The sequence below is a fragment of the Lonchura striata genome, chromosome 14, assembly GCF_046129695.1.
Source record: "Lonchura striata isolate bLonStr1 chromosome 14, bLonStr1.mat, whole genome shotgun sequence".
In the NCBI taxonomy this organism is placed as follows: domain Eukaryota; kingdom Metazoa; phylum Chordata; class Aves; order Passeriformes; family Estrildidae; genus Lonchura; species Lonchura striata.
The window spans coordinates 12,530,212-12,557,288 of NC_134616.1; the positions used below are offsets into that span (position 1 = coordinate 12,530,212).

A 27,077-nucleotide genomic window follows, 5' to 3' on the forward strand; every position below is an offset into this window, starting at 1 on the left:
TTTTGGGAAGAAGAACAAAGCCAATCTATGTATAGGACACTACACTTACATATTTGGCACATTCTCCCCACCTGTGCTCACTTAGCATTGGTACACTGTAAGAGGCATCAATTACTTCCTTCAAAGAGCAAAGATTACCTTCCTCTGACATTCTAGGTTTTTTTAAAAGCTCAAGTGTTTTATTTCTTTCCTTTACTTTTCTTCAAGTTGCAATTCCATCCTCTCCCAACAGCTGATAAGAGAAATGTACCAACAGTAATTCCTCTATGCAAGCTGGGAGATGTGAAAGCACCAGGCAATGGCAACTGTAATAACTCACCTGTCTCCTGTATTCAGACATTGGGTTGTACACCATCCACCCATTCTCAGAAAACTTTTCTTCATTTACAAAGGCAAAAAAAAGCTGTAAGATATAAAGAAGCTTATTATACCAAACTCTGACTGCAAATGGCAAATATGAGGGCTCATCATCAGTTATACCCTAATGCTCACTAAAAAATACAGCTGACTTCTCCATGGCAGCCTCACTCTCTCCATCTCTACCTGGTATGTGAAAAACTATGAACCAAAGAGCAACAAGTAACAAAATATACAGATCTGGTAGTGAAAATAATGAAAATATGACAATAGTTACCAGGTAAGAAAAAGAACAGAAATTATAAAAGTCAACTGGTTGGCTTTTTTCTTTTTCAGTGTCAGGAGATTGAAATGTTTTAGAATGCTTTATTTCCCATACTTCAAATTATCACTAAATAAACTACTGTCTTCTCACCAAATTTCTCCAATAGGCACAGCATCAATTACAACATACAACATTAGATGCTAAATTCAAATTGGAAAAAGGTTTTAATTGCTATTCATTGACATTAGGAAGCAGCTGCCTTTTCTGCATCCCCTTCCCAACTGATATTTACTAAGTAATATCCTAATTACTGTAAAACACCATCAAAGTGAAAAAGTTGCCACTGGAAATGAAATTATTAGCTGCTTACATTATTTACTTTTTACTTGCTTTGTTGCTTACTCTCACAATTCATTTATACAGCAGAGCAGCCTTACTGAGCATTCCAACAAGTTCCTCATACCTTTTATCTTCCTTTTCCTTCCAACAAATTCCAAGTGGGCTGTATTACCTAACTAACCCCCTTCTCCTCCCTTGGTTTGTTTCTAGTAAAATTAATGTTTATGTTAAGAATCTTCCTCACTGAGAAAATAGATTTTGGTGGCCTAAAAACTCCTCAGATACCAAAAGAAGCATGAAAAAGTTGTTTCAAATTAAAAAAAAAAAAAATCAAATAAAAAAAGAAAACACAAAAGAGAATGTGCTGACCTAACTGAGCAACAGCATACAGAACAGAAACACTCCAGAGCCCATCATAGCTCATCTGTAACAAATAGCTGAAAGTCCCCTAGCTATTAAAAAAACTTAAAAGGAGAAACTAAATGCTAAACTGAACATCCCACACATGGGAAACCCAGTAAGCAAGAAAAAAACTTGAGGTCCAAGGTGCTGTGATTCCACCTACAAAGGTCCAGAGAAAAGGCAATTCTTCAAACCTGCACCACCCCCAGCCCCGTGGAGGAGGCTTCTTAGGAAGGCTCTGGGCAATTCTGCTCAGCCCAATAAGTTACACTGCTTTAAACACTGAACAGCTCATATCAAAACACAAAACTGAATCCCCCCTCAAAAGGAGAAGTTTTTTCCTCACATAGTTCAAGCAAATAAATATTTTTAAAGGATGTTACTGCTTACTCAAGATGCTTAATTTCACTAGTTTTACAAACTAGAATTTTAAATTAAATCACTATTTTAGAGCAAGTGCACTCATTGGCAAGTTTGCAGAAGTAAACAATGCATTCCCTGGTTTTATTTTCTGAATGCCTTTACCATTTTTAAAGAGGCAGACCTGCAGTGCAACATTACAAATTCTTTTTACTAAGTAAACTGCCATCAAGTGGTACAGAGGGAAGAGATGAAGAGGCAGACATCTACTCTATCAGAAAAATAAACCCCATTCCATTAAAAGTAGATGCAAGTATCAAAAGTTATTTTAAAACCTGAAAAAGGTTGTTTAATTGCAAACAAGGAATACAGCAAAACTGGAATATCACTATCTGAAGCAGCAGATGCAACTGATTTGCTGAACTATTAATAAACAGCTACACACAAGAACCATCCCCTCCTCCCAAAGGAATCTGCTATATCCCAAAGAGCAACTATGCTAAGAATTCACCAAGGACCCAGAGACAAAGGAGAATCTTAAATAGTAGGAAATAGAAATACTGGAATCCTAACAGGTCATTTAAAATATGTCTTGAAGGCAGGAATAGGTCTTAGACTCAAGTTCCTACTTACTGCAAGTTTCCTCATGAGAAAGTAAAAATTATCCATCTGAAGCCCTGGTAAGTAAAAGTCATGAGTTTATTACAGTGCAATGTGATAGCTGGTATATGGATCAGGTTTTTGCTGACAAAAATAAAAAAAAGTGTTGCTCCGAACTAAAAATAAATGGCGGCTATGCTGCTCATGTCACCCACAAAAAAATCCACAAGAAAGAGGGAAAAGTGCATTTTGTTTTCATCTTTTAAAAACCAGGGTAAAATTCATTATGCATGAGGGGATGGATTGAATCCTTTCTGAAAGAACAATGTCCTACTATGTACAGCATGATTCATTTGAAACACTTGGCTACAGCAGCTTTACCACATCTGCTAGCAAAGCTTAGTCACACAACCCTTAACTATTTAAGTGGACAATTATGCTTCATCAGTTTTGTTGATATTTCAGGTAGCAAAAATTCCTCCCATGTTGCTTAATAGAAAAATTCATTAGTAGACTAGATCAGCTAGCAAAAACCTGAAGTTTTAACAAATCACAGAACACTACAATGCAAAGGCATATGGAGCAAAATTTGGACTCAGATTTTTATGTGAATTCAGAGAAAACTCCTGCATTATACACAAGAACAGTATTTAAAAATTATCTATCTCTAAAATCCTGAAGACTAAAAATTATTTTTCTTCTGCAAGCATTGACTAAATTATAGAAAAAGGTTTACACACATACACATTTGCATATGCACAATCATGTACAGACTGCACAGTTAATCTGGTGACTACTGAAATTCTTGTGTACCAAAAGACTGAAGATCTGAATTCCATGCCCACTACCCAAATAGCTTCTCAGATAAGACTTGAAACACTCTGTGAAGATGGCCTGAGTTTTAATCCAGCCTGACTGCTGGAGTCTGAAATACAGTAACGTGCTCACCCTACCGTAGGCCCACTTCTCCCAACAAAATACACAACTATTGCTGTGTTATGCTGTCACTAAAACAGACTAGGAGGTACACAAATGCAACCCTCTACATACAGTTATACTCAATTCATATAGGTCTATTTAATTTTTAACTACAGTTTACCTTACTTGACAGTAACAAGCAACCCACACTTATAACCATTTTATTAGAATCATAAACTTAACATAAGGTACGTGCTTGGATACAGTTGCCTTTTCTGACCTGTGTCAGTACAAGCCTTATTTAACACATATTTGGACATTACTTATTTTTGTTTGAAACAAAATGTGATACTGAGCAATATGAAGTAATTTCTAATGGATAACATTTTCATTGTTGAATTGAGCATTTTATTATTCTAATGCAACCAAAATGATAAATCACATTATAGTGAACAGGTCAAGGTGATAAATACATATTTAGATCCCAGAAGGGTTTGCTATAGTTCAGGTTAGCTTCATATCTACACTAATGACCCACATATTTCTACTTTTGCCCTGAATAATCCAAGATTACAGATTGAATGCAGTATGTTTGTATATTTATGTCTTGATTAACTCAATACTGCTGAAGCTTTCACCTCACAGTGCACAAAATCTGAATGCAATTCTACAGTGCAGCAGGCAAACAAAAAAAAACTGGAAGGAGAAATTATGCTATTCACACTATAATGTGCATAGGTTCTCTTTATCACCTGATGCAAAATTTGAGAGGTGCTATCTTCGTAAAATTAGATGGCTTAGCTTTTTGTGGATACAGGCTCTTTCACATTAGATACACACACATTTTCATGTGGGGAGGGAAGCAGGGAGGTCTCAACAGAGAGCACAGACCAGCTGGGTGGGTATTTATAGCCTTCAGATGCAGAGGGCAGAGCAAGGTCGGAGAGGAGACATGAGCAGCACTCCGGATCGCCTGGCCCTGCAAGGCAGAGCAGCCCCGCCAGCCTCTCTCATGCACCGTTATTCACACAGGAAAGCCTTTCAAATACCACAATCATAAAAGGTTGGCCAGTTCTATGCCTTCTTCACACATCTTCACTTCAAATCTATGGTACCTCCCTCCTAGATCCTCCTCCCCAAACAATACTTTTAGGTACTCAGTCTCCACTCTGACCTCCACACACACAAAATTCCATTCCTTTCTCCCACTGTTAATCCTGCCTCTCCATCAAAAAGCTCTTCTCTGCATCTCCTGCTGCACACAGTCTATCTTCCCAGGAATTACATCAACTGCAGCTTAATCAGATGTGTCCAGATTTGAGTGGAAATTAAAAAAAATAAAACTTCAACATAAGAGATATTAATGTTCAGAAGAACATTGCAGTAAAATACAAGTGTGTTTCACAGTGGATTTTTTGAGATCAAGATTAGGTTATTCAAAATCAAGAAGGTATAATCAAAAAGAAAAACTATGGTTTTGCACAGGTGCACCTGAGACAACTCTGCAGTAATTTGGTTGGATACCAAGGACAAACAGCAGCACAAGTTTCAGGCAGACTACCTGCTCAACACATCAGTGTTTCAGGTAGCAAGCCTGAGCTGGCATCCCTCCTCTCAGCACTGTGACTGGCTTGCTGAAAGCTACTTAAATAAAACACAGATTTCCCTCAAGTTATACTGATTATTTATCCCACATCTTGAGTTCAAGGTAGGATAATCTGCAGTCACTTCCAATGCACTGATCATGTCTAAGTTTGATGGAGATTAATATTATATGTCTGATGGAAGCCCATCAACTCTGATTAGTCTATCAACTAATTAAAAATAAGTTTCAAATTCTTTTCAGCTACCATGGGAAACAGAAGAAATCAAAGAAAACATTAAACAAGTAAGGAAACATAAATCACCACTCAGAACACTTTTTGGGTGCAAACTTTGTGACTTCTCAGTACCTCTAGTTGGCAAAACCAAGCAAGACTCACCATGCATCAGGTAAGATTTTTTCCAAAATCAAATTAAAGCCCCTGCACAAAATGGAAATAGGGATTTCGCTGAAGATCCACAGTCTAAAAGCAGATGACTACTGCTTCACTTGAACCAGAAGGCTACTACACTTAAAAAAAAATCTTTCAAATCATCACATTTTTGGTAAGCTACTTTTTATGCTTCACTGTGCAAATAATAGTTTACTTCCTTGCAGGTGTTAACCAACAATTTCATTAGTCTCTATTTTTAAGCCTCCTACAGACAGAGTGCTTGTCTTTAATATTCAATTTCTCCTTCCCATTTAGTTCACAAAAATAATATGTAATACACTGGTTGCTCAAAACACAACATAGCTCTGTGAGGTAAAAGAGAAAGCATCTGCAATCTGACAATTACAGTTCAGTAAGTAGTCTATTTATATTAAATAAATGTAACGTAAATATATAAATATCAATATAAACACAATAGCTACATATTTACTCTTTATGGAATCACAACACATGAATACATAATGTAGACACAATCTGTGAAATATTTGACCAATCTATGCATTGCAAAAGAAGAAGGCAGCAAAACTAGAATAAGAAGGTACCACACACCTGTGAAGCAAATCAGTTGCATTTTCTATTTCTAACTCATTGATGTATGCTTTTTACATATAATAAATTACTAAGTTTTTACTTACTGTAAAGGCTGACCATTTCTCAGTGTATTTAAAAAAAAATACACTGTTCTCCTTGCCACTATTAATGGCATTTAGCATGCCATTACTACAACCTAGCCAGTTACATCTTACCAGTTGATCTAAAAACTAAGGTCAGACATTGCAGTGCTGGCAAACTTTGTGAGCACGGTCACCTCACACCCCGGCTGCTCTGGCTCTGATGTGTCATGGGGAACAAAGCCTCAAGCCAAGGGGCTCTTTGCAAATTCAGGTGCTCTGTCAGACATGTGCCTTTGCCAGCCTTGCTCCATCTGAAGTCATCTCTGCAGAGCCAGCAGCAACACTGGCATGAGCCAACCCTCAGACATTTTAAATGGCCAGGATCAGCAGTGACATCAGGAGCAGTTCCAGTCAGCCAGCACAGCCACCAGAGTCTCATCAAAATGGGCATTCCCACAGACCTACTGGGGTTAGGAATAAATACAGACTGGGCAGATAACATGATGCTGAACAATCATATAAAAATGATGATGTAGACTTTCATGGTAGTATCAGGAAGTGAAGCAGCTGCAATGTATGTAAACTACAGAGACCAAATATATCTCATCTTTTGTGGCGTACTAAAACATCTCATTGGGGGGAGGGGGTTTGGCTATTTTGGTTTTTTCAAATGTTAAAAAAAAGCAACTACTTTCAGCGACAATTTCAATTAGCACAAGCTTGCAAATGCAACAGACGATTTAGCAATAGCAACTGCTTGCTCCCCATCAAATAATGCTGTCAGTCAGATGAGCTGTCAGATTTTACTTTATGTTACTGATTCAAGGGTATCTGAACCCAACCTATGCTCAAACTGGAGACAAGAATTAGCTTCTGCAAGTAAGCACCAAGGACAATGCTGAGGCAAAGAGGACAGCTGTGAACAGGCCTGTGATTTATTATAGGCTCTCAAACACTGCTCTTGGAATGCTGATGGAGACAAATCCTGAAAATAATAAGTATACTCCACTCAGAACATCTTTTGGGTTTTATTTACCATCCATTTGTATGAGAATGGGAACATCATGAAGAAAACAGAAGCAAGGCATCTCTACCAGTTCCTGTTCAGGATCAACTCTTAGGACATAGTTTGACTACAGCTGAAAATCAATCACATAAAAATCTGATACAAAATATAAAAATACAGATAAAAACCAGGACAGTAAAGCATTAGAACTTTATTGTCCTGATGGTATCTTCTTTCTACTGCAAAGCTGTACAAGCATCAGTGCTGCTGAACCAGCAAGGATGCAGTTCATAAGATGGTCTAAGCTAAATTAGCATTTAATCATTGCTAAAAACAGGACATCCCTCTCTTATCTCTCCTGCCTTCTACCTGCTTCACTCCACATATCCACATATCCACTGATGCATACCAATTTCAAACCAGGTCTCCCCAAATTATTCAAAGCAGCACAGGACTAACCAGAATATTTTGTGCTGGATAAATGAGTTATGCTGGCTTAGTGATTATACAATTATCAGTTTGGTATTAGAAAAATAATCAACCACACAACTGAAAGGTAGAGAGGAGATCAGAGAAGAACAAGAGCTCAGCATTTGAGTATCAGAGGGTTTCCATCTCCACTCAGCTGTCATGGGGAGCTACATTCTTTGTAGAACATCTCCCTGAGTGAGCTGGCTACACAGCCAGAGTGTTAGAGGGCACTCCAAGGGGAAGGCAGGCATGCACAGTCCCAACACACTGCCACATTCACACAGGGAAACATGATCTAAACCAGCCACTGAAAGGAGCAGTGCCATCATCCCTCCCCATTCACATCCACCCAGATATGCTTTGACCCCACTCTCACTTTGGACTAACAAGACAGGAAATAACTCAGAGTAAAGCTTTTATTTTTATTTCCTTGTTGAGTTCCTTTCAGTTCCCTATCTGGTTCATCATGCAGCCTCAAACTCATGCAGCAAAAAGCAAGACAGGAATGGAAAACTAGGCAGAAACGCTTACCTTTGGCAGGATCACTTTAAACTGCTTGCCAAAATACAATGAAAGCACACCAAAAAAATCACATACTTGCTTAGCTCATGTTAAAGTTAAGGGCTCATCTACACTAACTTTAGAAAACACAGACAGCTGCAGCTTCAGATGGAACACAGGTTCACTTTAATTCCCTCCAAAGTAATCCTGATTTCTAACAGGTATACCCTGCTTCTTCAGACATAGTTATGAGACAACATACAGCCACTCTCCCTCCACATTATCACTATCTCCCCAACTTCTGTGCATTCCTGAATCCAAGGGCCAAATTACTACTGCCTCAACCAAGACTTTTGTTATTAATCTTAACTTCTGTTGCCAAGTGGCCTTTACACAGGCCATATAACGATGAGCTTTATTAGGTGCAACAGGTCCAGCAAATAAAGCAGGAAGTGGACAACTCCACACATTACTCACTGCCATCACTAGACACCATCTCTGGGTCTTTTTGGATGATGAACCTAATACAAGTCCACATCTCATTACCAAGGTATTCACATCCCATAGCTGGATTATCCCACAAGACACTCTTAAGTCAGTTACAACTTGATTTGCCCATATTCACTACATACAATCCTGAAAAAAAAAAATATTCATCATGATAATGTGGATGAGATTGCATGGGCATGATGGAATCTACAATACAGCAAATATTCAACAACACTGTGCCCTGGATACCCTCTAGCAACAGAATGCCTAGAAGACACTTTGAACTGAACCTCTCCATAACTTGGTATTTCTACATACAGGTTATTCTTTTCCATCATACTTTCATGGTTGACATATCTTGTTATCCTTTCAATCATTCTCTATTTTAAAATGGATAAAATGACAACAGAAGAATTGGATATATCACTTCTTTAACAACTATGTTATTTGTGATTACAACTCCTCATACCTACCCAAATACAAAAATATATTTCTGAAAGCCTATTTGTTAACAGTACAAAATATTCTAAGCAAAAGCATTTATTTTGTCTTATGCTTGCACTCCACAGTTTGTATATAGAATGAAAATTTCCGCAGAAAACTTTTGAAGAATTAAATGTTTATAAAATCCACTCCATTGACTGATACATACATTCCTGGAAAGAAGTAAGATTCTTGCTGCAGCCTTGTATACTCAACAATTATTTGAAGAAAGTTCTTAAAATTCAGAGCAGAAGCTCCCAACACTTTGTGAACAGTGCTCTTATACAATTATCTCAAAGCACACCAATAAGTGTAAATTGAATATTAAAATGGGCAAAATAAAGCATTTAGTAAAGAGATGTCAAATGACTCACAATAAGGATAGTGCACAGGTTTCAAAAAAAGGAAGATAGCGATTAGCTTGTATCATTGCTACTCAATTCCTTCCACAAGGCACTTTTTAACCTGAAATAAATCTGTGCAAATTCATACATGCATTCCTGTTCTATTTTTCATTTATTTCATCAATAAAACAAGCATTGTCTTACCATATCTTCTTTTCCTGAAGTAAAACACTTGGTGATTTATACCTATTATTGCCTTGAGGACTGCTTGATTAATTAATGTTTTCAAGAAATCAAGTAAGGTATATATTCCCTATATTCCCATATTAATGAGGATAACTTGCAGCTTCTAAGCAATGAAATCTATGGAGCAGAGGTGCTCAGTAGTGTATCTGGAGTACATCCATAATTTTACAAAATATATAGATTTAAGTGTTGTAAATATACAAAATAAAAGCTGCTGTTTAGTTTATGCTGACACCAGATTCTGTGGTTATACTTTTTAAGCAGTCATGACGTAGCCATTACTAAGTCAAATAAGTAGTTAATTGGCAAGAGCTCTGCATTAATACAACTCAGCAACAGAAATGATGTAACTTACCAAGTTATGTGACTGGGGAAAAGCATATTTTGTGAGGACTTCAAATATATCTCTTCTACTGTGCCCTTCTTGTTTTAATGCAAACCGTAAATTCCTCATATCCTAAAACAAAGCCATTATCTGTTAGGTGAAAGAAAGCTGTAAGTTGTTTTCTCTCTGTACAAGTGCTATATTATACACTAAACATGATTTAGAATCTGCTTGTGACACACCTCAAACCCTTGTGAATGTTCAGTTTTATTTCTTATCCCATAAAATAGAATAGAGTGTAAGAATTGTACAAATACAGCAGTGCCACACTCTGTGTACTGCAAACAGCCCTTTGGCATGAAGCCATCAGAAATGGCTCTATTTGATTCACTAAAAAGTCTCACAAGCTATTGAAAGTTTGCAGGATGGGAATTTGTTTTTGAAAGAAAGATTTGCCAATAAGCTGTGTAGAATACATTGTTCCTATGTTCAAATCACTGATGTCAAAAATAAGCAATCTGTGCAATAACTGCTAAGAAATCAAATGGGCACATACTCAATGAATCTAGCAAAGGACCCCGAGTTATCCACTGGGAACTCCCCATGACCACAGTTTTCCATGGTGACAATTTTTTCTAAGACTATAGATATTTTTTACATAAACTTTTCACTGGCTTTATAGTTTACAAAGACCTTGTTTGAGATGCTCTTCAAAGATATCAGAATTATTAAAAATACTCCTTTTAGAACAAAGTGGTGCAGGAATAATGCTGTAAAATACAACTGATGTGCAAAACCTTCTCAATTACTTATTTGGAAAGCAAGACCAAACCCTCTCCTTGCATGCAGGGAGGACAGTTAAAACAGCCCTTTATAGAAAAGGTATTTCCCTGTCCAGTTTCAAAAAGCTCTTTTTAAATTCATTCATAAGTAATTTTCCCTTCTTATAAACAGGTAATCAGTGAGAAAAAAACCCTCTAGATTTAATTTCCTACTGAATTATTAGAAAGTCTTACTTTACAGGTTATATCTAATCCGTAAGAGTTCTCTCCTCTGCTTGAAGCTCCTCCCATTTTTTCAATCCTTGAAATTACACCCAATGGAACATTCAATATCACAACTGGATCCTGCAGAAAAGTTTGAGTAAGGAAAAGTTTAATGTGAAAAGAAGACTCAAGCAAAATGTTCTTATACATTCCAGAACAGAAAGCAGACATGAAATACATACAGGAAATAAATACATGTTTCTGCCTTTGAGTCTCCTCTCCCAGCATGTTATGAAGTCTATACAGTTACTCTACAGCCTTGAGTATCATCCAGTTTAACATGCTACAAAAATATTTCATGCTTTGTTCAGTATGCACCCTAAGAGATGCCTTCTGCTACATACTGGTTGCCCCTGCTTGCTAATACTGCTTTATTGATGTACAGCATAAAGCAGAACTAAATGAAAGAAGACATTAATGGTACAGTTAGCTACAGCCAAAAAGGCCTCAGTTCAATAGTCCCAAATCCTTATTAAAAAAAAACAACAACATATTAGGAAAGAGATCACAAGCACATTTTACTCTCTTCCATGTCACTGCTTATCAAACACATTACCACTCTCCCCACCCATAAAAGGTTCTACTGATCATAGTATTTTTCTTTTCTAACAGCAAGGACTATCAAAGTCTTGGTTTACTGACAGCCATTTTAAGAACTATTGCACATCATTAGTTACTGCCCTTGATCTATCACAGATTAAAGTGTAAAGGGAACAGCTATCAAAAAAGCTCTGACAGACAAAAGATAAAGGTATCAGTTCAGTGTAAGTGATTAACTGTAATTTTACCAGGCAAAAATCACACTTTTACAACACAATTAATTTTAAAGAACTTATATTTTAATACAGATCTCAGTGGCACAATGGCAATTACTATTTAGTCATTACAGAATTAAGATATGGTTATTAAAACATTATATATCATTTCAAGCAGAAAACCTCCCATGCAATCCCACAAGCATATGTGTGTTGAAACTAAAACAAATGAAATGGTCACAAAATAAATCAAAGGCAGTGGGGGTGAACGGAAGGGAGTTTAAAGCCAACTCATCCCATGAAGTAATTGTGGCATATTACTCACATTTTCCACACTTCTTAGGTACAGCCTGTAGTTCGTGATGTACACTCTTCCTTTAACGGGGCCATTAAATGGACACATATAAATAACATCCTTGTCTGTAAGAAATGTGGTACTTCTTTAAAGATTGTGAAAACAAAATGAAAGCTGAGGACAGTATTACTTAAGTAGCAGTAAAATAAAACAAGAGCTGTACTCAGGTGAATTAATTTAGAAAGTAATACATCTGAGTTTTATTTACTTGAATTATTAAGAAAATGTGAAAGACTCATATACTAAACTTGTCCAAATTAACTGCACAGATTTCAGTAGCCTTCCCTAGTTATATTTGTGTTTTCGTTCTCAGCACTACACAGGAGAGGGGAGGACATAGAACAGGGACTACTGTTATTACTGTACTGCAGTCTATTCACCACCCCAGAACAAATACATTGTTGATACTATTACACCATTCTGTAAACAATTCCCTACTGAAGTAGTAATTCAAGTTGAAGAGTGTTTAGGGAACTCACCATGCTGCAGAGAAACATATTTCAATTTGAAGCAATCAAAAAGAGTAGGGCCATCAGTAGTGTTTCAGAAAGGACAGTAACAGAACAAATACTAACACATACCACTCAAAAATACTTAAGTGAAGCAATGCAAGCAGAATCACAGATTGTTAAGACTAGAAAAGTTATCTCAAGATTGAGTCCAACCATGACATTAAAGATTTCCATTTATTTCTTCCTGTCCACTCATTTCTTTAGCCCAATCTACTTATCTGTCTCCCACAGAAAGTGCCCTATTCCAGTGCAGTGCCCCAAAGCACAATTTCCATAAGGATCACATCTTAGTCCCACACCCTCTCCCTCACACCTTCTTCATTAAAAACAAAACTACTTCCTCTGAATCATCACTTTGTTTTCAACTAAGCCAATCTTGTTTACAAAACCACCCAACATCTGGGCATAGGGGAGGAGAAGCTGCACAAGTAAAAGACAGACTCCAACAGAGACTTCCAATTCAGGAAGAGCCTCCATCAAGAAATAAAACTACACAGTGCATTAATCTCCCTCATGCTACAGCATTTGTGTATGTAAAAGCCAACGAACAGAGAAGCCCTGTTCATGACCTCTTGTGTCAAGGAAGTGTAAGTTGGTACTCTGGGAACTCACATTTAGGCTTAAATTCCACACCACTCTACAAGGTATTAATGCATAGTGGGTGGAACAGAATTCTCTTGACTTCAGAAAGCTTGGAGGAGCCATCACTCAACATGTGCTGTTTTATCTGTAGATACAATAAGGACACAACTTGCAATTTCTTTCTAAGTGAAGATCTGGCATGTGTAGAAACCAGTATTTTAAACACTTAAAAATTACTTGCGATAAGTGACAAAATGAATATTTCACAATTTCTTTGAAAAACTCATGACATTTCAGCATGGCTTACCTTTGCCCCCAGCCCAAACTACACAACAATTCAGTAAGATACAAGTGTCTGCCAGACTGCTGAACATCACTGCATCAGGCACCTATTGAGCTTCATACCTGTAACCCTGGTCTCTCCTGGCAGACGAGGTATTTCTTCATTTTGTTCCCAATTAGTTCCATCTTTTAGAGTCTAAAGAAGAGAAGCAAACAGCACATCACAGTTTATTTACAATTTCAAATTCCAGATTAAAAATAAAAACAACCAAACTTAAAGGTAATTCCTGCATAGGAAAGAACAGTAGGAATTCAGACACTGAACCAAAACAGGAACACACACCACCAGCTTACAATGCAACTATGAAACATTTAAAGGTTGAACAGATCTGAAACATAAGCAGGTTTTAATCTTTCTCCTAAAAGAATAGTCAGTTATTTGTATTAAATTGGAATTAAACCTCTATACTCAAAGTTCTCTGGAAGTTGTGTGCATTTATTTTTCCAAGTACGTTGGGCTTGGAAGAACAAATCCACTACAATTACTTAAAGCAATGTACTTGCAACTATCACACACAATTTACTGTTTTCTTGCACCTTGGTTACATTTTCTTCAGCTGCACAGCATTAGAAAGCAGAGGGATATGACATTAGATTGTTTCAATATATTTTTCACTCTAGATGAACATCTTAAAAATGAGCCAGACAAACATAGCAAGGTATAACTTAGCAATTGCAATTCAGAATCAAAAGCAACAAAGTGCCAAACATTTTCAAGAATGTCACAGAATATTTTAAGGTAGAAAGCAAGGGTAAGAGTAAGTTAGGACTGATTTTAAGGAACCTCTCATTAGCTATGATACCAAATACTTTGCCCATCCACTCCAAAAGATAATTAAATAATCTCAGTTAATAGCATTAGAATTTTAGCAATAAAAGTAAGTACATACATTCAAGAACCCATTTAAATACTTATTTTTCTACCCAAATATGCAAGACAATGCTCTCTGGAAACTCTGATGAAGAAAACCAGAATATGAAAAAAGTTACACTTACCTGTTTACTTGAGGAGTTCTCCAAGGAGTTTGAATTATATTTAGGTGTTGATGATGAGGCCATGCCGGGTATCTGACAAGTAAACACAAATTGAAGACTTAACCTCCTGAGCTACAAGACTATTTCCAGGACAGATTTTAGACTTTTGAGGTCCACAGGTAGACATCAAGAACTTAAAAGAATGTTTTGCAAGCTACTAGTAATTCAAAAGATTACACAATCCCTCGTAATTGAAGGTTACTATTCAAAAACATCCAAATCTTACAAGAAATTCATTACTAGCTTTGCAATTGGATCTTATTATAAGGAATATTCTGAGTCAAGCTCTCCAATGGAATTCAGATGTTGGAATAAAAGTATTGGTTCAGTAAACAGACATTAGAGTGCTTGTTTTAAGTCACTGTACACACATATTATGAAATGCTACCTACTTGGAGTATTATTGCACATCTCTTGAAGTCACAAGCATGTCAATACACTCATGTGGTTCAAGTTTAAAAAGCACAAGAAAATTAAGGGCTTCCACAGTACTTCTCTGTTTAAAAACAATCCCCCATTTCCTAACTGAAGCATTAGTACACCAAAAGAATGAATGTCCAGCCTTCTGGTCTGAACAATCTTCACGTATTTAAAGGAAAAGGATGTTCTTTATTTCTTAAATGGCAGTAATTAAAGACACAATCTTGTGTGGCAGAGGATTCATCATCTTTATTTCCCAACACTGCACAAGGGAATTTTAGAACTAACACTGGGGAAACACTTCCCTTTCACTACTCACACACCCTTCATCAACCAATCTGATATCACACAGCAGTCTTGAAGAGATACTGTTTGTTTGGGGGGGGAGAAAAGATGATTACAGGCTACACAGTCTTTGTTTCTATTGCACAAATTTGTAGTCTTTAAAAAACACTCTCTCCCGCCTCTCAACACTGGAAAGTTTGGCCACATCTCTGCACCATGAAAAGCAGCCCATGCTCCTGTGTCACAGGAGGGCTGCCAGTGACACTGCAATAGTCCTGTGACAGCAATACATTAAACTGCAAGAGGAAAAGTGCTCAGACATCACTTTAACAGTACACAAATGTGTCTGTGTGTCTGTGCAGGAATAAAATGGAAAACCACATCCTGAAGTTCTACAGGGTTATTGCCCAAATCCATGTCTCATTAAGAACACAGGAAACTTGATATTGTGTTTAAAACAGCAATATTCAGTGATACAGATTATCAGAAAAAAAAAAAAATTAAAAAGGAACACACATTCAGCTGAAGAAATGAAGGCAAAAAAAAGCTTTAAAGCTTTGAATGCCACAGAGCCTGTGTGACCCTGCACTCAGAGGTTACTGCCTCCCTTCTGGGTGTCCAGCTATCTTAACTTTCTCCAAACACTGAAACTGGGGCCCTGAACTACTTTTAGTGCAATGTCAACAATTTCAATGAAAAGCTATTTAGCAATCAAAATTAAATCATTATCCTTTCAAACTACCCTACACAGAAATACTGTTGCAACACTGGAGTCTAATATTTTGACCATAAACTATTAAGAGAAGACATTTTCACAGCTTTTGCTTCCTTGCAATATCTTACATACTTTAAACTAAAGGTAGATTCACTTTTGCTATATTGCTGTGCCAGCTTGTCAACATCCAATACTTGCTCAGGTAAGATTCTCCAATTTATAAAAGTTTAAGATTTTATAAAGGTAAAAGGCATATTTACTCAGGAGATTGTTTTAAAAAAATTCTATATTAAGTGTTCTTTTTGCATATTTTAAATGAGAAATACCAGGTGAGACAAAGGCACAGCAGCCTCAGTTTTTCTATGTCAGCAGAGACTCAGTAACAGCAGCTTTCAACTGGAGCTCACATAAATTTAAATTAAGGCTGCACCAACCACAAGAGACAAGTGAGCACAAACAAGCCCTAGAAAAGTGACTTTTAAAGGATGTGACAACCCTGAATAGATCTGCACTGCAAAATGGAAATTCTGACTGCAGCAGGTACCAGCACACCCAAGCTGACTGCTGATCTTGCAACCACAGCTACTCCAGCAGCGAAGCCACAGGGAGAGCTCAGCAGAGGCCACAGGAGCCCAGCCAGGACCCTGGACACGCACCTCAGAGCCAGCCCACTGCCAAAGCTCAGGAAAACAAAAGCCTCTCTGGACACTCCTTATGCCTTCCAATCACAGTGTACTCCTGCTGCTCACACAGGGAACAGCACCAAGTGTTCCAAAAGCCTTCTGTTTGCTCCTTTGCTTTCTGTATTATTTCCTTCCCTTACTGCACATTCACTAAGTTTGGGCTGAACTGTAGCATTACATGAGGTGGGTTAAAATTCTGAAATAATCCAGAACACTGACTATAATCCAGGATGTGGAAAAGTTAAAAGAAACAGGCAGAGATCCTGTCAGGTTCTCAGAAAAAATTCTCTTTGAGGAACTTGACAATACAGCAGAACAGAGCTTCCCCTCCCCCCATGCTGCCACCCCACCAGGCCACTTCAAACAAACAAGATGTGTGTGGTCTTCTAGCAGATGTTTATGTTCCTGTGTATTCAAGTTTACTTTGTGTAAGATTCACCCAACTCACCCTGAGACTCATTTCTTTAAACATACTTTACAGCGAAAATAAATTCATTATCTGACTTCAACTTCTATGGAAAACTTCACTCTAGAATTACAACCAACTACACGGTTTCATTTCCAACACTTCAGTGATGCAAATTAGACTTATTCAGAGCTAATCAAGTTGAATAAATACATAATGAAGATAAGGTGTTATCTGTGACAGTATTTTTTAAATCCATCAAACATTTTCACTAAAATTATTGAGAGTTAATTTCATCAGTATGCATGCAGAAGAATACTTCTAATGCTAAAAATTTTACTTTGAAATTTAGTTATACCTAAAAATCCCAAATATTAATAAGCATATTTATAACCACTCACATTTCCATAAGTAAACTAGGTCCTAGTAATTAATTATAGAGCACTCATTAGACAGCATTTAGAACAGTGTCCACTTTTGGACCCCAGTACAAGACAGGCATTGATGAATTGCAAGGAGCTCAGCAGAGGCTCAAGAGGAGCAGAACACAGAGCACCTGCCCTCCTACAGCGAGAGGCTGAAGGAGCTGGGAATTGTTCAGCCTGAAGAAGAAACAGCTTCAGTGGGACCTCACAGCTGCTCACTGCTGTCTTCGAGGTAGTTGCTGAGAAGGCAGAGCCAGGGTCTTCAAAGTGGTGAGTGACAAGATACAACAGAAATCAAAACAAACTAGATTCCAGCTTGATTTCTGGGAAAAAAGAACAACAAAGCCCTTCTTTTGCACTGTAAGGCAGTCAGGCTGTGAAAATAGGCCCCAAGGAAGTTGCAGTCTTCATGCTCAGAGGTTTCTAAGACCCAGCTGGATTGAGCTGTGAGCAACTGGTTCTGATCCTGCTTTGAGCAAGAGGTTGAACTGGAGGCCTCAAGTCCCTACCAACCTGGATATGTGTCTGTGACCTTCAGACAACAGACAAGATTAAAGTCTCATTAAAAGCATCCATCAAATAAGGACACACCCTTAAGGAAGTGGACTTCTCTATATCAAAAGAAAACAAGTTTTCAAAAACACTTAAAACTAACATGAAATATATCCTTTTTAAAACATTATTTCTTAATCTGTCTAATTGTAGAAGCAGCTTCTGGCAGCCACCCAAAGTAATATTGCCATGAACAATTACAAAAACATACTCCACCACAGTCTTAAAATAGCTACAACTTTCTCATTATCACGGAACAGCAGCAGTCCTTCCACACAGGGAGAAATCTTTCAAGTAGTTTTCCACTGCAAGCACATTTTATTACACAGTATCACTCGTGTATTTCTAGACTTGCACAAAATTGATAGCCATATAAAGCGCACACCTCTCAGCAGCTGAACAGAAAGAGAATTACTCTGTAAATTTAAAACACATCAGACAACTTTGTGATATTCTGCAGTTAGCCATAGTTGAACATTCACTCCTGAATCTAGACTAGCAAGGAGACAAACCAATTTTACTGCATTTAACTTGAGCTGATTAACAAAGCTTCGTTAAAGTTATCAGAACTTAATATAGTAACACTATCAAGAAATGGAAGCTCCACTGATCTTACAATAACAAACTACTTGAAATCTGTATTTTCATTAAACATGATATTTACACTTGTGCTTCCTAGGATTCATGGGAATGGAGACGCATAGCAATGTTTGAAAGGTATGCTGGCAAGAGTTTTCCTTGCTATAGTAATAACATACGGAACCAGTATGAATATACTGCCTTGTGTTTCCCATACAAAATTAAAAGCACAAAATACAAAGTCCCAAAACCAAAGGCACATCTGTCAGAGCCACAACTGCACAGATGAGATAATACATTATATGTAGGATTTCAGAAATAACATACAGAATAGGAACTTCTAAGACAGTATCAAAGTTAAGCTAGGACAACCACAAAGGAAAAAGGCAAAAAAAAAGTATTTCACTCTAAATATTAATAGAAAATAACATAAATCCTTTACAAAATATATATGGAAAAGCAGTAGTCCTGAAGTGTCAAGCCAAACAGCACCTAAGTTATCAGAGTCACCAAAGTAAGCACCAGTATCTTAATCCTAGATGTATTTAATCTCATGAAGTCAAGAGTAGACATTCATCCCACCACAGCTTAATAAAATTTCAGGATAAGATATAAAGATATACAGGGGTACAAAACAAGACACAAGAATGATCTAAGGCAATTTTCTAGACATCAACTGTCCCTAACCAAATAGCACCAAGCAAACAACATGAAACACAGTAAGACAACAGTGCCACAACCAACTACCAAGTCCACAGAAATAAATACATCTCTTTCAAGCTCATTTAACCAGCTGTATTTTAGCACAAAGGAACTATACTCAGAAACAAATATAAGGTAGCAGAAATCTCCAAAGTTACAATGCTACAAAAAAAAAGAAGTAGCATAAAGCAGATTATTCCAATTTCAAAGAAGTTAAAATAAACAACTAAAATTAGCCCACACCAGAGAAATACTTGCTGAAACCCAACAACGATTTCTTGCAATAGTGAAAGATACCAATGCAGGGGGGATTTAGAAGCAAAACTACTTGGGGGGAACGGACCTCTTTAAGTCATCTGGTCCAATCCCTCTGCAATGAGCAGGGGCATCTTTAAGTAGATCTGGTCACTCAGAGCCCTGTCCAACTTAACCTCAAATGTTTCCAGGGATGAGGCATCCTCTCCGAGCAACCTGTGACAGTGTTTCACCATCCACTGTTTCCTTTAACTAGTCCAAATTGTCCCTCTTTTACATTATATCATCACCCTTGTCCAATCAAAACAGGCCCTGATAAAAAGCTTGTGCCCATCTTTCATTTAGACTCCCTTTAGGTACTGGAAAGGAATATAAGGTCTTCCTGGAGCTTTCTCTTCTCCAGGCTGAACATCCCTGACTCTCAGCCTCTCTTCACAGAAGAGATATTCCAGTCCAAGATCATTAACCATAATGATGTTGTTTGTGCTATCTTATCTCAATTGGTAGATTACAGACTCTCCAATTTCTGCTTTACCATCACTGCTACAGGGTCTAAAATCCTCCAAGCATAAGCTCTTAGTAATGGAAGTCACAACCCTCACCTTTCCTCAAGTGGATCCTTGTGATTCTTCTGAGTCTGGATTATGCCACTATTGGGTCTTCTTCCTTAATGTCTAAATAACAGTCCCGATTTACATGTACTTACTAAATCTACATTTTCAAGGGAAGTCATATGAGCTTTCAAGTCTCCCTGAAAGCCTTATCAAATCAAGTTGTAACCAGAATACACAAAGCAACCCAGCAGTGCAAACCTCAATGGAATACTGCCCATGCAGAATCCATCTGCCCTCCTGCACCAAGGTTTCCAAGTCAGTTAAATCAAATTCATCAATAATCACTATATGAAAAAAAAAATCTGTGTCCTACAAAAACAGAATCACAAAAACTCTCTCAATCTGAAGCTGTTTGTTCAGCACCAATTCTAACAACAGGCTTCCCAGCCCTAAGAAAAACACACACCAGAATTGTTGCCAATTCTCTGCTAGACTGTAGAGCAGCTGCACAAGTCAACACAGACTGCTGAATTTGTTTGTGAACAGCCAGAAACACTCCCTCTCCCAGAAAAAGCATTCTCTTGTTCCCTAATGAGCCCTGCATTTGACAGGTCAAGTCGTTGTCCCCAAAGGACTCAACACAAATACAAACAAAATTCACAACAGTCAAGTGACTACTAATTCACCAAACCAATTACAAGTGTGTCAGCTGCCTGCCCACTCAGATTTTACAGGCTCATTATAGTAGGGAGTTTTCAAGATATTAGAAAGACCTTACAAAAACTGGTATTTTGACAACAGAAATCCACAAATGGCAGCAAAAGAAAAAACTCAGCAGAGTTTGGCAGAAAATTTCTCAGTGCCACCAGATCCTACACACTTCTATGTATAAATTCTTATACAGAAAAACCTCTTGTAGCCTGTACATGGAAGGCAGGTATTGAATAAAGAATAGCTGGAGGAAGTAAAGAAAAAAAATCTCAATTCTGTCTTGATTGATATTTCTCCTATCTACATTTAAAGTTTTCTGCTTTACTGTCTTAACGTGGAATTTAACTCCCACCCTGTTTTCAAAGTAAATCACAACTTTCAACAAGACCTAACATAAAGGTCTGTAATGTTACTTTTTCTAATTATAAACCCAATTGCTTACTCCTTTCATATTATATTGAAAATATAGCTTAGGATGATATCCTAGCTTTTATCCTGTCAAGGGTTCTTTTAAGAGAATTACAAGTCCTCTCACAAAGAGAGGTGACAGAATAGAACATTTGCCATCATGGATCTGATAGTTAGATAATTTTTGTGCTTTATATCACCATTACAAATAAAAGCAGCACCTTCATTAGTAGTAATAGATATAATTATTTTCTAAGGTCTGTTTACCAGCAATTGTTCTGTTCCTTACAATTTATGCTAACAATCATTTCTGTCCACTTGTACTCACTCATTGCTTATCTTGTATTTGTGTTCTATGTGTACCACCTTTCCCTCATCATGATTATCTTTTTTTTTCTGGACTGCTTCTTAATATTCAGTCTGGTAGTTGAGTTCTAAAGTGGAAGTTCAGTCCTGTGAGTGGATCAAAGGAAGCAGTGGTTTTCTCTCTAACAGCTAAATCTACCTAGATTAGGTAGCATGACAGAAGTGAGTAGGTTTTTTAAGGAAGCATTTGTCAGATTAGCTCTAGAATCAACATTACATCTGTAGGAAGACTATGCCTGAAGGCTGATGTGGCTTTCTAAACTCACCCAGTCTATTTTCACTACTTTGCATCCCTGCAGGGAATGCATACCTCCCACTCTGTCAAAAGCTGATGCAGTTGACAGGAAAGCCTATGGGACAGCAAATGCAGCTTCCCAGTTTCCTACTAAGAAAGCCTTCAGTTGCTCCCTGCTCATTCTTCTTTAAAGACACCCCCTTAGGCCACTGTAGTTCTGTTGCTAAAGATTTAAGCGATGATTCCACAGATGATTCCACCGGGGAAATGGAAATTGCACCTGTTATGCCGTGACATAATGTATTAAAAAATGACACTGTAAAACTTAAAGCTACATCCCCCTACTCAGACTTTCTTCCCAACTTTCCTTTAAGAACATGTACAACCATCAGACTCATCCTCTGCCATCTGCTGTTTAGTTCCATCTTCCACTACATGAATACACATAATGCAAAAGGGAAACTACCATTCCGAGCTGGTCTGTACTTTAAAAAGTAGACTATGATTTCATAGACTATGGCAAAGTCATTTACAAATCATTGCTTGCTTCCATCCCTAAGAAAGGAGACATTGGGACTACCCTGCCTAAGTCATTCACAGGGCAGCACCACACTTCTGGAGGTGCTCTCTTTCAAGCAAGAGGCAGGGTCTTTGCTGGGCATGGAAACTTGGATACTTTCTACACCGGAGGGTCCAGTCACATCCCAGTCTCTGCTGTACAGCCTTTCCACTCACTACTTGCAATAATGGTGCACATGAGTTACTTAGATATGGTTGAGGAAAACCACATTCTATCACACATATAAGTGTACTACAGTCTACTACTAAAAGGCACTTACTTTTGTTCTCTATTGCTCAGAAGTCACCAGTTTCAGCCAGTCATTTCAGTTGTATCATATAGATGCCCACTTCAGTGTCAGACGACAGGAAACTTGTGTTCATTCCTTCAACTTTACAACATTTACTTCTGTGCTGTAGCTGGTCCCTAACAGGAATAGAACAGGTAGGTAGACATTGTTAGTACTGCCAGAAAATTTCAATTGACATTAGTTTGAAAGCTTCAGAAAGGAAGCAAAATCACAGAATAATTGCTATGAAAAACATCCTGGAGAAAGGAAACAAACAATACTAGCTCTTTTTATGTTTTACCTTATGTCAGGAGCTCTGGCATCAAGTAGGTGGAATTGAGAACTTTCTCTTTTAAAATTCTAAGAACTGGTTTTAAAATGTTGCTAAGTCAGTTTCTTTTCCCAAATACACTTAGGAATGACTTTCATATGAAAAGCTCTGTAACTTGGCAAAGTCAGAAGCAATAGACCATGACACAAAAAACTTATTACTATCCAATTCAAGTTCTTAGAGAAACTAGTATTTTGTGGCCTTTGAAACAACTCACACAATATCTACAGTTTTACAGTTACTTCTCATTAAATCAGTCGTGCACTCTAAATTAACTCTGTAACTCTACATACAGGAATACAATAGCACAGGGTTTGGTCAACCTTGGTGATGCTACATGCCCATGTCTTTGGTGAGAGTGTTTTCTGCAAGTTTCCTTCTGACCAAGCACAGAATGATAAACAGTGCAAAAAGGGAGAATTCTACATTTTATTGAAAACAGCTCTATAGCTCATCTCCTGGGACACTTGCCACACAATGAAGTCACAAACAGAGCCAGAAATTACGTGTGTTAAGACTCTGTTAATAACTATACAGCCTAACCTTTTTAACCACCTAAATACAAATTAACTTTACAAAGAAAACTGTAGCAATGAAGAGGTTCTGGTTTTACATCATACTATTCCTGTACGATCAGATACCTGGTTCTTTGAATATGGCTAATAATAAACAACTGTATGATCACTAGTGAGCAACGGGCACGATTCCTACCCCAGAAAAGAAGTTTTGCCATTGAGCCAAGCTACTTTTTAAAGATCCAGTTTTTGTCAGTGCCTATTGTGACAAGCTAATCTACAGACCCACAGGAAAACAGTCTCACAATTTTAACACTGAGTTTGCCTAAGCTGCTTTTATAGCACTAAGAAAAATGGGGTTTTCTGTGAAAAAATCTAATACCCTTCTTATGCTCTTAAAACATGCACACCTGAAAAAAGCCCACAGCAACAAAACAAAATCCACCAACCAAAGTAGAAAACATGCCTTTTGACTGCCACAACACAAAAACCAGCAAGAAGAATATGTTATCTTCAAGAACAATTTCTTGCTTTAAATGAACTAAAAAGTTTGCTCTGAAATGGAAGGCTTCAGCTTTTCAGTCGTGAACGCTGAAAGAAGTCACATGCCTCAGAACAAAATTTAAGGCAGTCAGAAATGAACACTACCGCGGCTTAAAGGTCTGAAAGCGAGTCAAGAGCACTCGGGATATTTTCACATCACGGAGAGCGCCGATCAGGAAAGGTAAAAATTACACTTCAGAGCTGTCTTTGCTGAGCCACGCTTCAGCAGCGCCTCGCTCCCAGATGGACGCTGCACATCGGGGTGGGAACCGGGAGAAGCCCAAGCCGAGCGGCCACAAACAGCCCGGCAACCGAGCCCCGCCAGCCGCCGGCCCCACCGGCACTGCCCAGAGCCACGGGCACGGCCCGGGCCTCGCACCGGCACTGCCGAGCCCCGCACCGACACTGCCGGGCCCCGCACCGACACTGCCGGGCCCCGCACCGGCACTGCCGAGCCCCGCACGGACACTGCCGGGCCCCGCACCGGCACTGCCGAGCCCCGCACGGACACTGCCGGGCCCCGCACCGGCACTGCCGAGCCCCGCACCGGCACCCACCGGCACTGCCGGGCCCCGCACGGACACTGCCGGGCCCCGCACGGACAGTCCCGGGCCCCGCACCGACACTGCCGGGCCCCGCACCGGCACTGCCGGGCCCCGCACCGGCACTGCCGGGCCCCGCACGGACACTGCCGGGCCCCCACCGACACTGCCGGGCCCCGCACCGACACTGCCGGGCCCCCCACGGACACCGCCGGGCCCCGCACCGACACCCACCAACAGTCCCGGGCCCCGGTGACACTCCCCGGCCCCACAGCGGCACTCACCGAAGTTTCCCAGACACGGGGACAGTCCCCAGCTCCACACCGGCATCCACCCGCACTTCCCGGCCCCGGTGACTCTCCCCGGCCCCACACCGCATTCACCGACAGTCCCGGGCCCCGGGACCCCGGACGGGCACCCACCGACACTCCCCTGCCCCGGGGACAGTCTCCGGCGCCTCCCCGGCGCCACCCCGGCACTCTCCGGCCCCGGGGCCAGCCCTCAGCCCCACACCGGCACGCCCCAGCCCCTCACCGACACCTCCCGAGCCGCCGCCGCCTCTACGGGCCCGACCGCGGCGCTCACGTGACGGGCCCGCGCCCCGCCCACACCGCGGGAGCTGCCGGGAGCTGCCGGGAGCGCGCCCGGGGCGGGGCGGGCGGGGCGGGGCTTGTGAGGGGCGGGGCTGGGCGGGGCGGGCTTGTGAGGGGCGGGCTCGTGAGGGGCGGGGCTTGGCAGGGCGGGCTTGTGAGGGGCGGGCTTGTGAGGGGCGGGCTTGTGAGGGGCGGGCTTGTGAGGGGCGGGCTTGTGAGGGGCGGGCTTGGAGGGGCGGGCTTGTGAGGGGCGGGGCTTGGCAGGGCGGGCTTGTGAGGGGCGGGCTTGTGAGGGGCGGGCTTGGAGGGGCGGGCTTGGGGCGGGGCGGGCGCGGCCCCTCAGGCCGTGAGGGCGGGCGGGGCTCCACGGCGCCCTGAGGGATCGCGCCCGTGCCCGCCCCGCGGAGCGGTCCGGAGGAAACACCCCAGGAAGGGCGAGGGGGGAGCGGGACGTGCGGCCAGTGTTGAAGCAGCTCAAGCTGATGGAGTGATGAGACGCCCCACGTTTTCTGAATACCCACTGGACAGCAATGAACACTATAATAAAAGGAATAAACTGTAAGAGTGAACGCTATGCTAAAAGAAGTAAAAGAATTGGTGATGTAAATGGCAGGGGTATCATTCATGTAAGGTTAAAATGAAATAAAAATTGTCCATAAAATGGCTTGTTGGCCCTGTACTGGTGTGTGTCTGGAGGACAAGGTGAAGATCGGAGCACTCTGGGTTTGATCATCTCTGCTCTCGGTAATAGGGGATTTGTGATATTGTCAAGCCTTTTTGATGTCAAAAAACATATTTTTGAGCTACAAAACAGCAGTGTCCAGCTTCTCCAGTGCTGTGACCGACCCTAACTCAATCCCCCATCAGTGGAAGGACAATTCCTCCCTGCTTGCAGGACTGGATACCACAGAAGAACTGATCAAAGAAAAAAAATTAAAAAAACATAACACAAAAAGTAACTTGGGTTCCTTTGTGAGCAGTTAAGAGCTCCACACTGAGTTTAAGCAGACCTCACAGACCCAGCAGTGCTCCCCTCACACCTGCGCAGGGTCAGCACTGGCCCCGGCTCCTCTGGGGAAAGATCATCCCCTGCCAGTTCATGAGCATTGTATGAACAACTGCATCAAAGATACCATATCACCTCTGCTTTTCCACATCTTCTTGGAAAACTCTTCATCCAGTTTAATTCTGGCAGTTATTTCTTCTCTGTGAACAAATAGTGACACCATCTAAAGAGCTGACTCTGACCTAAAGGCTCTTTGAAGTGAACCATGCATTTGTACAAGGCAAGGAGTACTTTCAGAAGAAGTCACAAGACAGTAATTTTAATAATAATTTTATGCATTACTTTTAGACGTCACCTTTACTATCAATAATTTACATCTGGAATTCCAAAGACTTTAGAAAATCAAAACCAGAAAAACACAAGAGAACTGAGCTGGTGCCTCTTACGACAGAAAAAAAATGTTCCTGGAGTGAAAAGTATTTTCCTGCAATAAACATGGAACTGTGTGTTTTATATAAATAAGCAGCAGAGAAGTAAGCAGTGAGCAAAAGGAGGTGAAATGTTCACCTCCCTCACACAAGCAGTCTTGTCTGTTTTCTTCTGGTGTGATATGTCTTTGCCTCTGACATTATCCTCTCAGCAAAGATTAGCTAAAAAATCCACTGATGCAGTTTTGAAGCCTTGCTTTGATGTATTCCAGTGTGGTATGTATATATATATATATATATATATATATATATATATATATATATATATATATATATATATATATGTATGTATGTATGTATTTATGTATGTACAGGCCTACATACATTTGTGTGTGTACACACAGAGGATCCTTTACTTGATCATTCTTTCAAGGTTTCATTCAAATCACATTTTAAAGTTTTTTCTCTGTCATCATGAGAACTAGAACTCATTTCTGACACTTCATGACTCAGACCACCAAAAGTGCTCTCCCCAAATGTTCTCATAAATTTATTTCCATCAGTTTTGTCCTAGATTTTTTTCCAGCCTGGC

The 27,077-nt window shown here is 39.7% G+C and overlaps 1 protein-coding gene across 4 annotated transcripts in view; it reads right to left on the reverse strand.

The window, feature by feature from the left end:
• The window catches only part of MTM1 (myotubularin 1), a 42,792-nt gene extending 17,704 nt beyond the window's left edge, over positions 1 to 25,088 (reverse strand). For 2 of the 4 annotated variants that reach the window (XM_021547891.2, XM_021547890.2), the window contains exons 1-8: positions 24,993 to 25,088; positions 22,519 to 22,664; positions 14,345 to 14,416; positions 13,412 to 13,484; positions 11,883 to 11,977; positions 10,773 to 10,883; positions 9,787 to 9,888; positions 320 to 403 (exon numbers count right to left, since the gene is read on the reverse strand). In XM_021547891.2, the coding sequence (XP_021403566.1) occupies positions 320 to 403; positions 9,787 to 9,888; positions 10,773 to 10,883; positions 11,883 to 11,977; positions 13,412 to 13,484; positions 14,345 to 14,407 (528 nt within the window). In that variant the 5' untranslated portion in view covers positions 14,408 to 14,416; positions 22,519 to 22,664; positions 24,993 to 25,088. The other 2 variants (XM_077786561.1, XM_021547892.2) reach the window with 2 other exon arrangements.
• Positions 25,089 to 27,077: the final 1,989 nt, after the last annotated feature.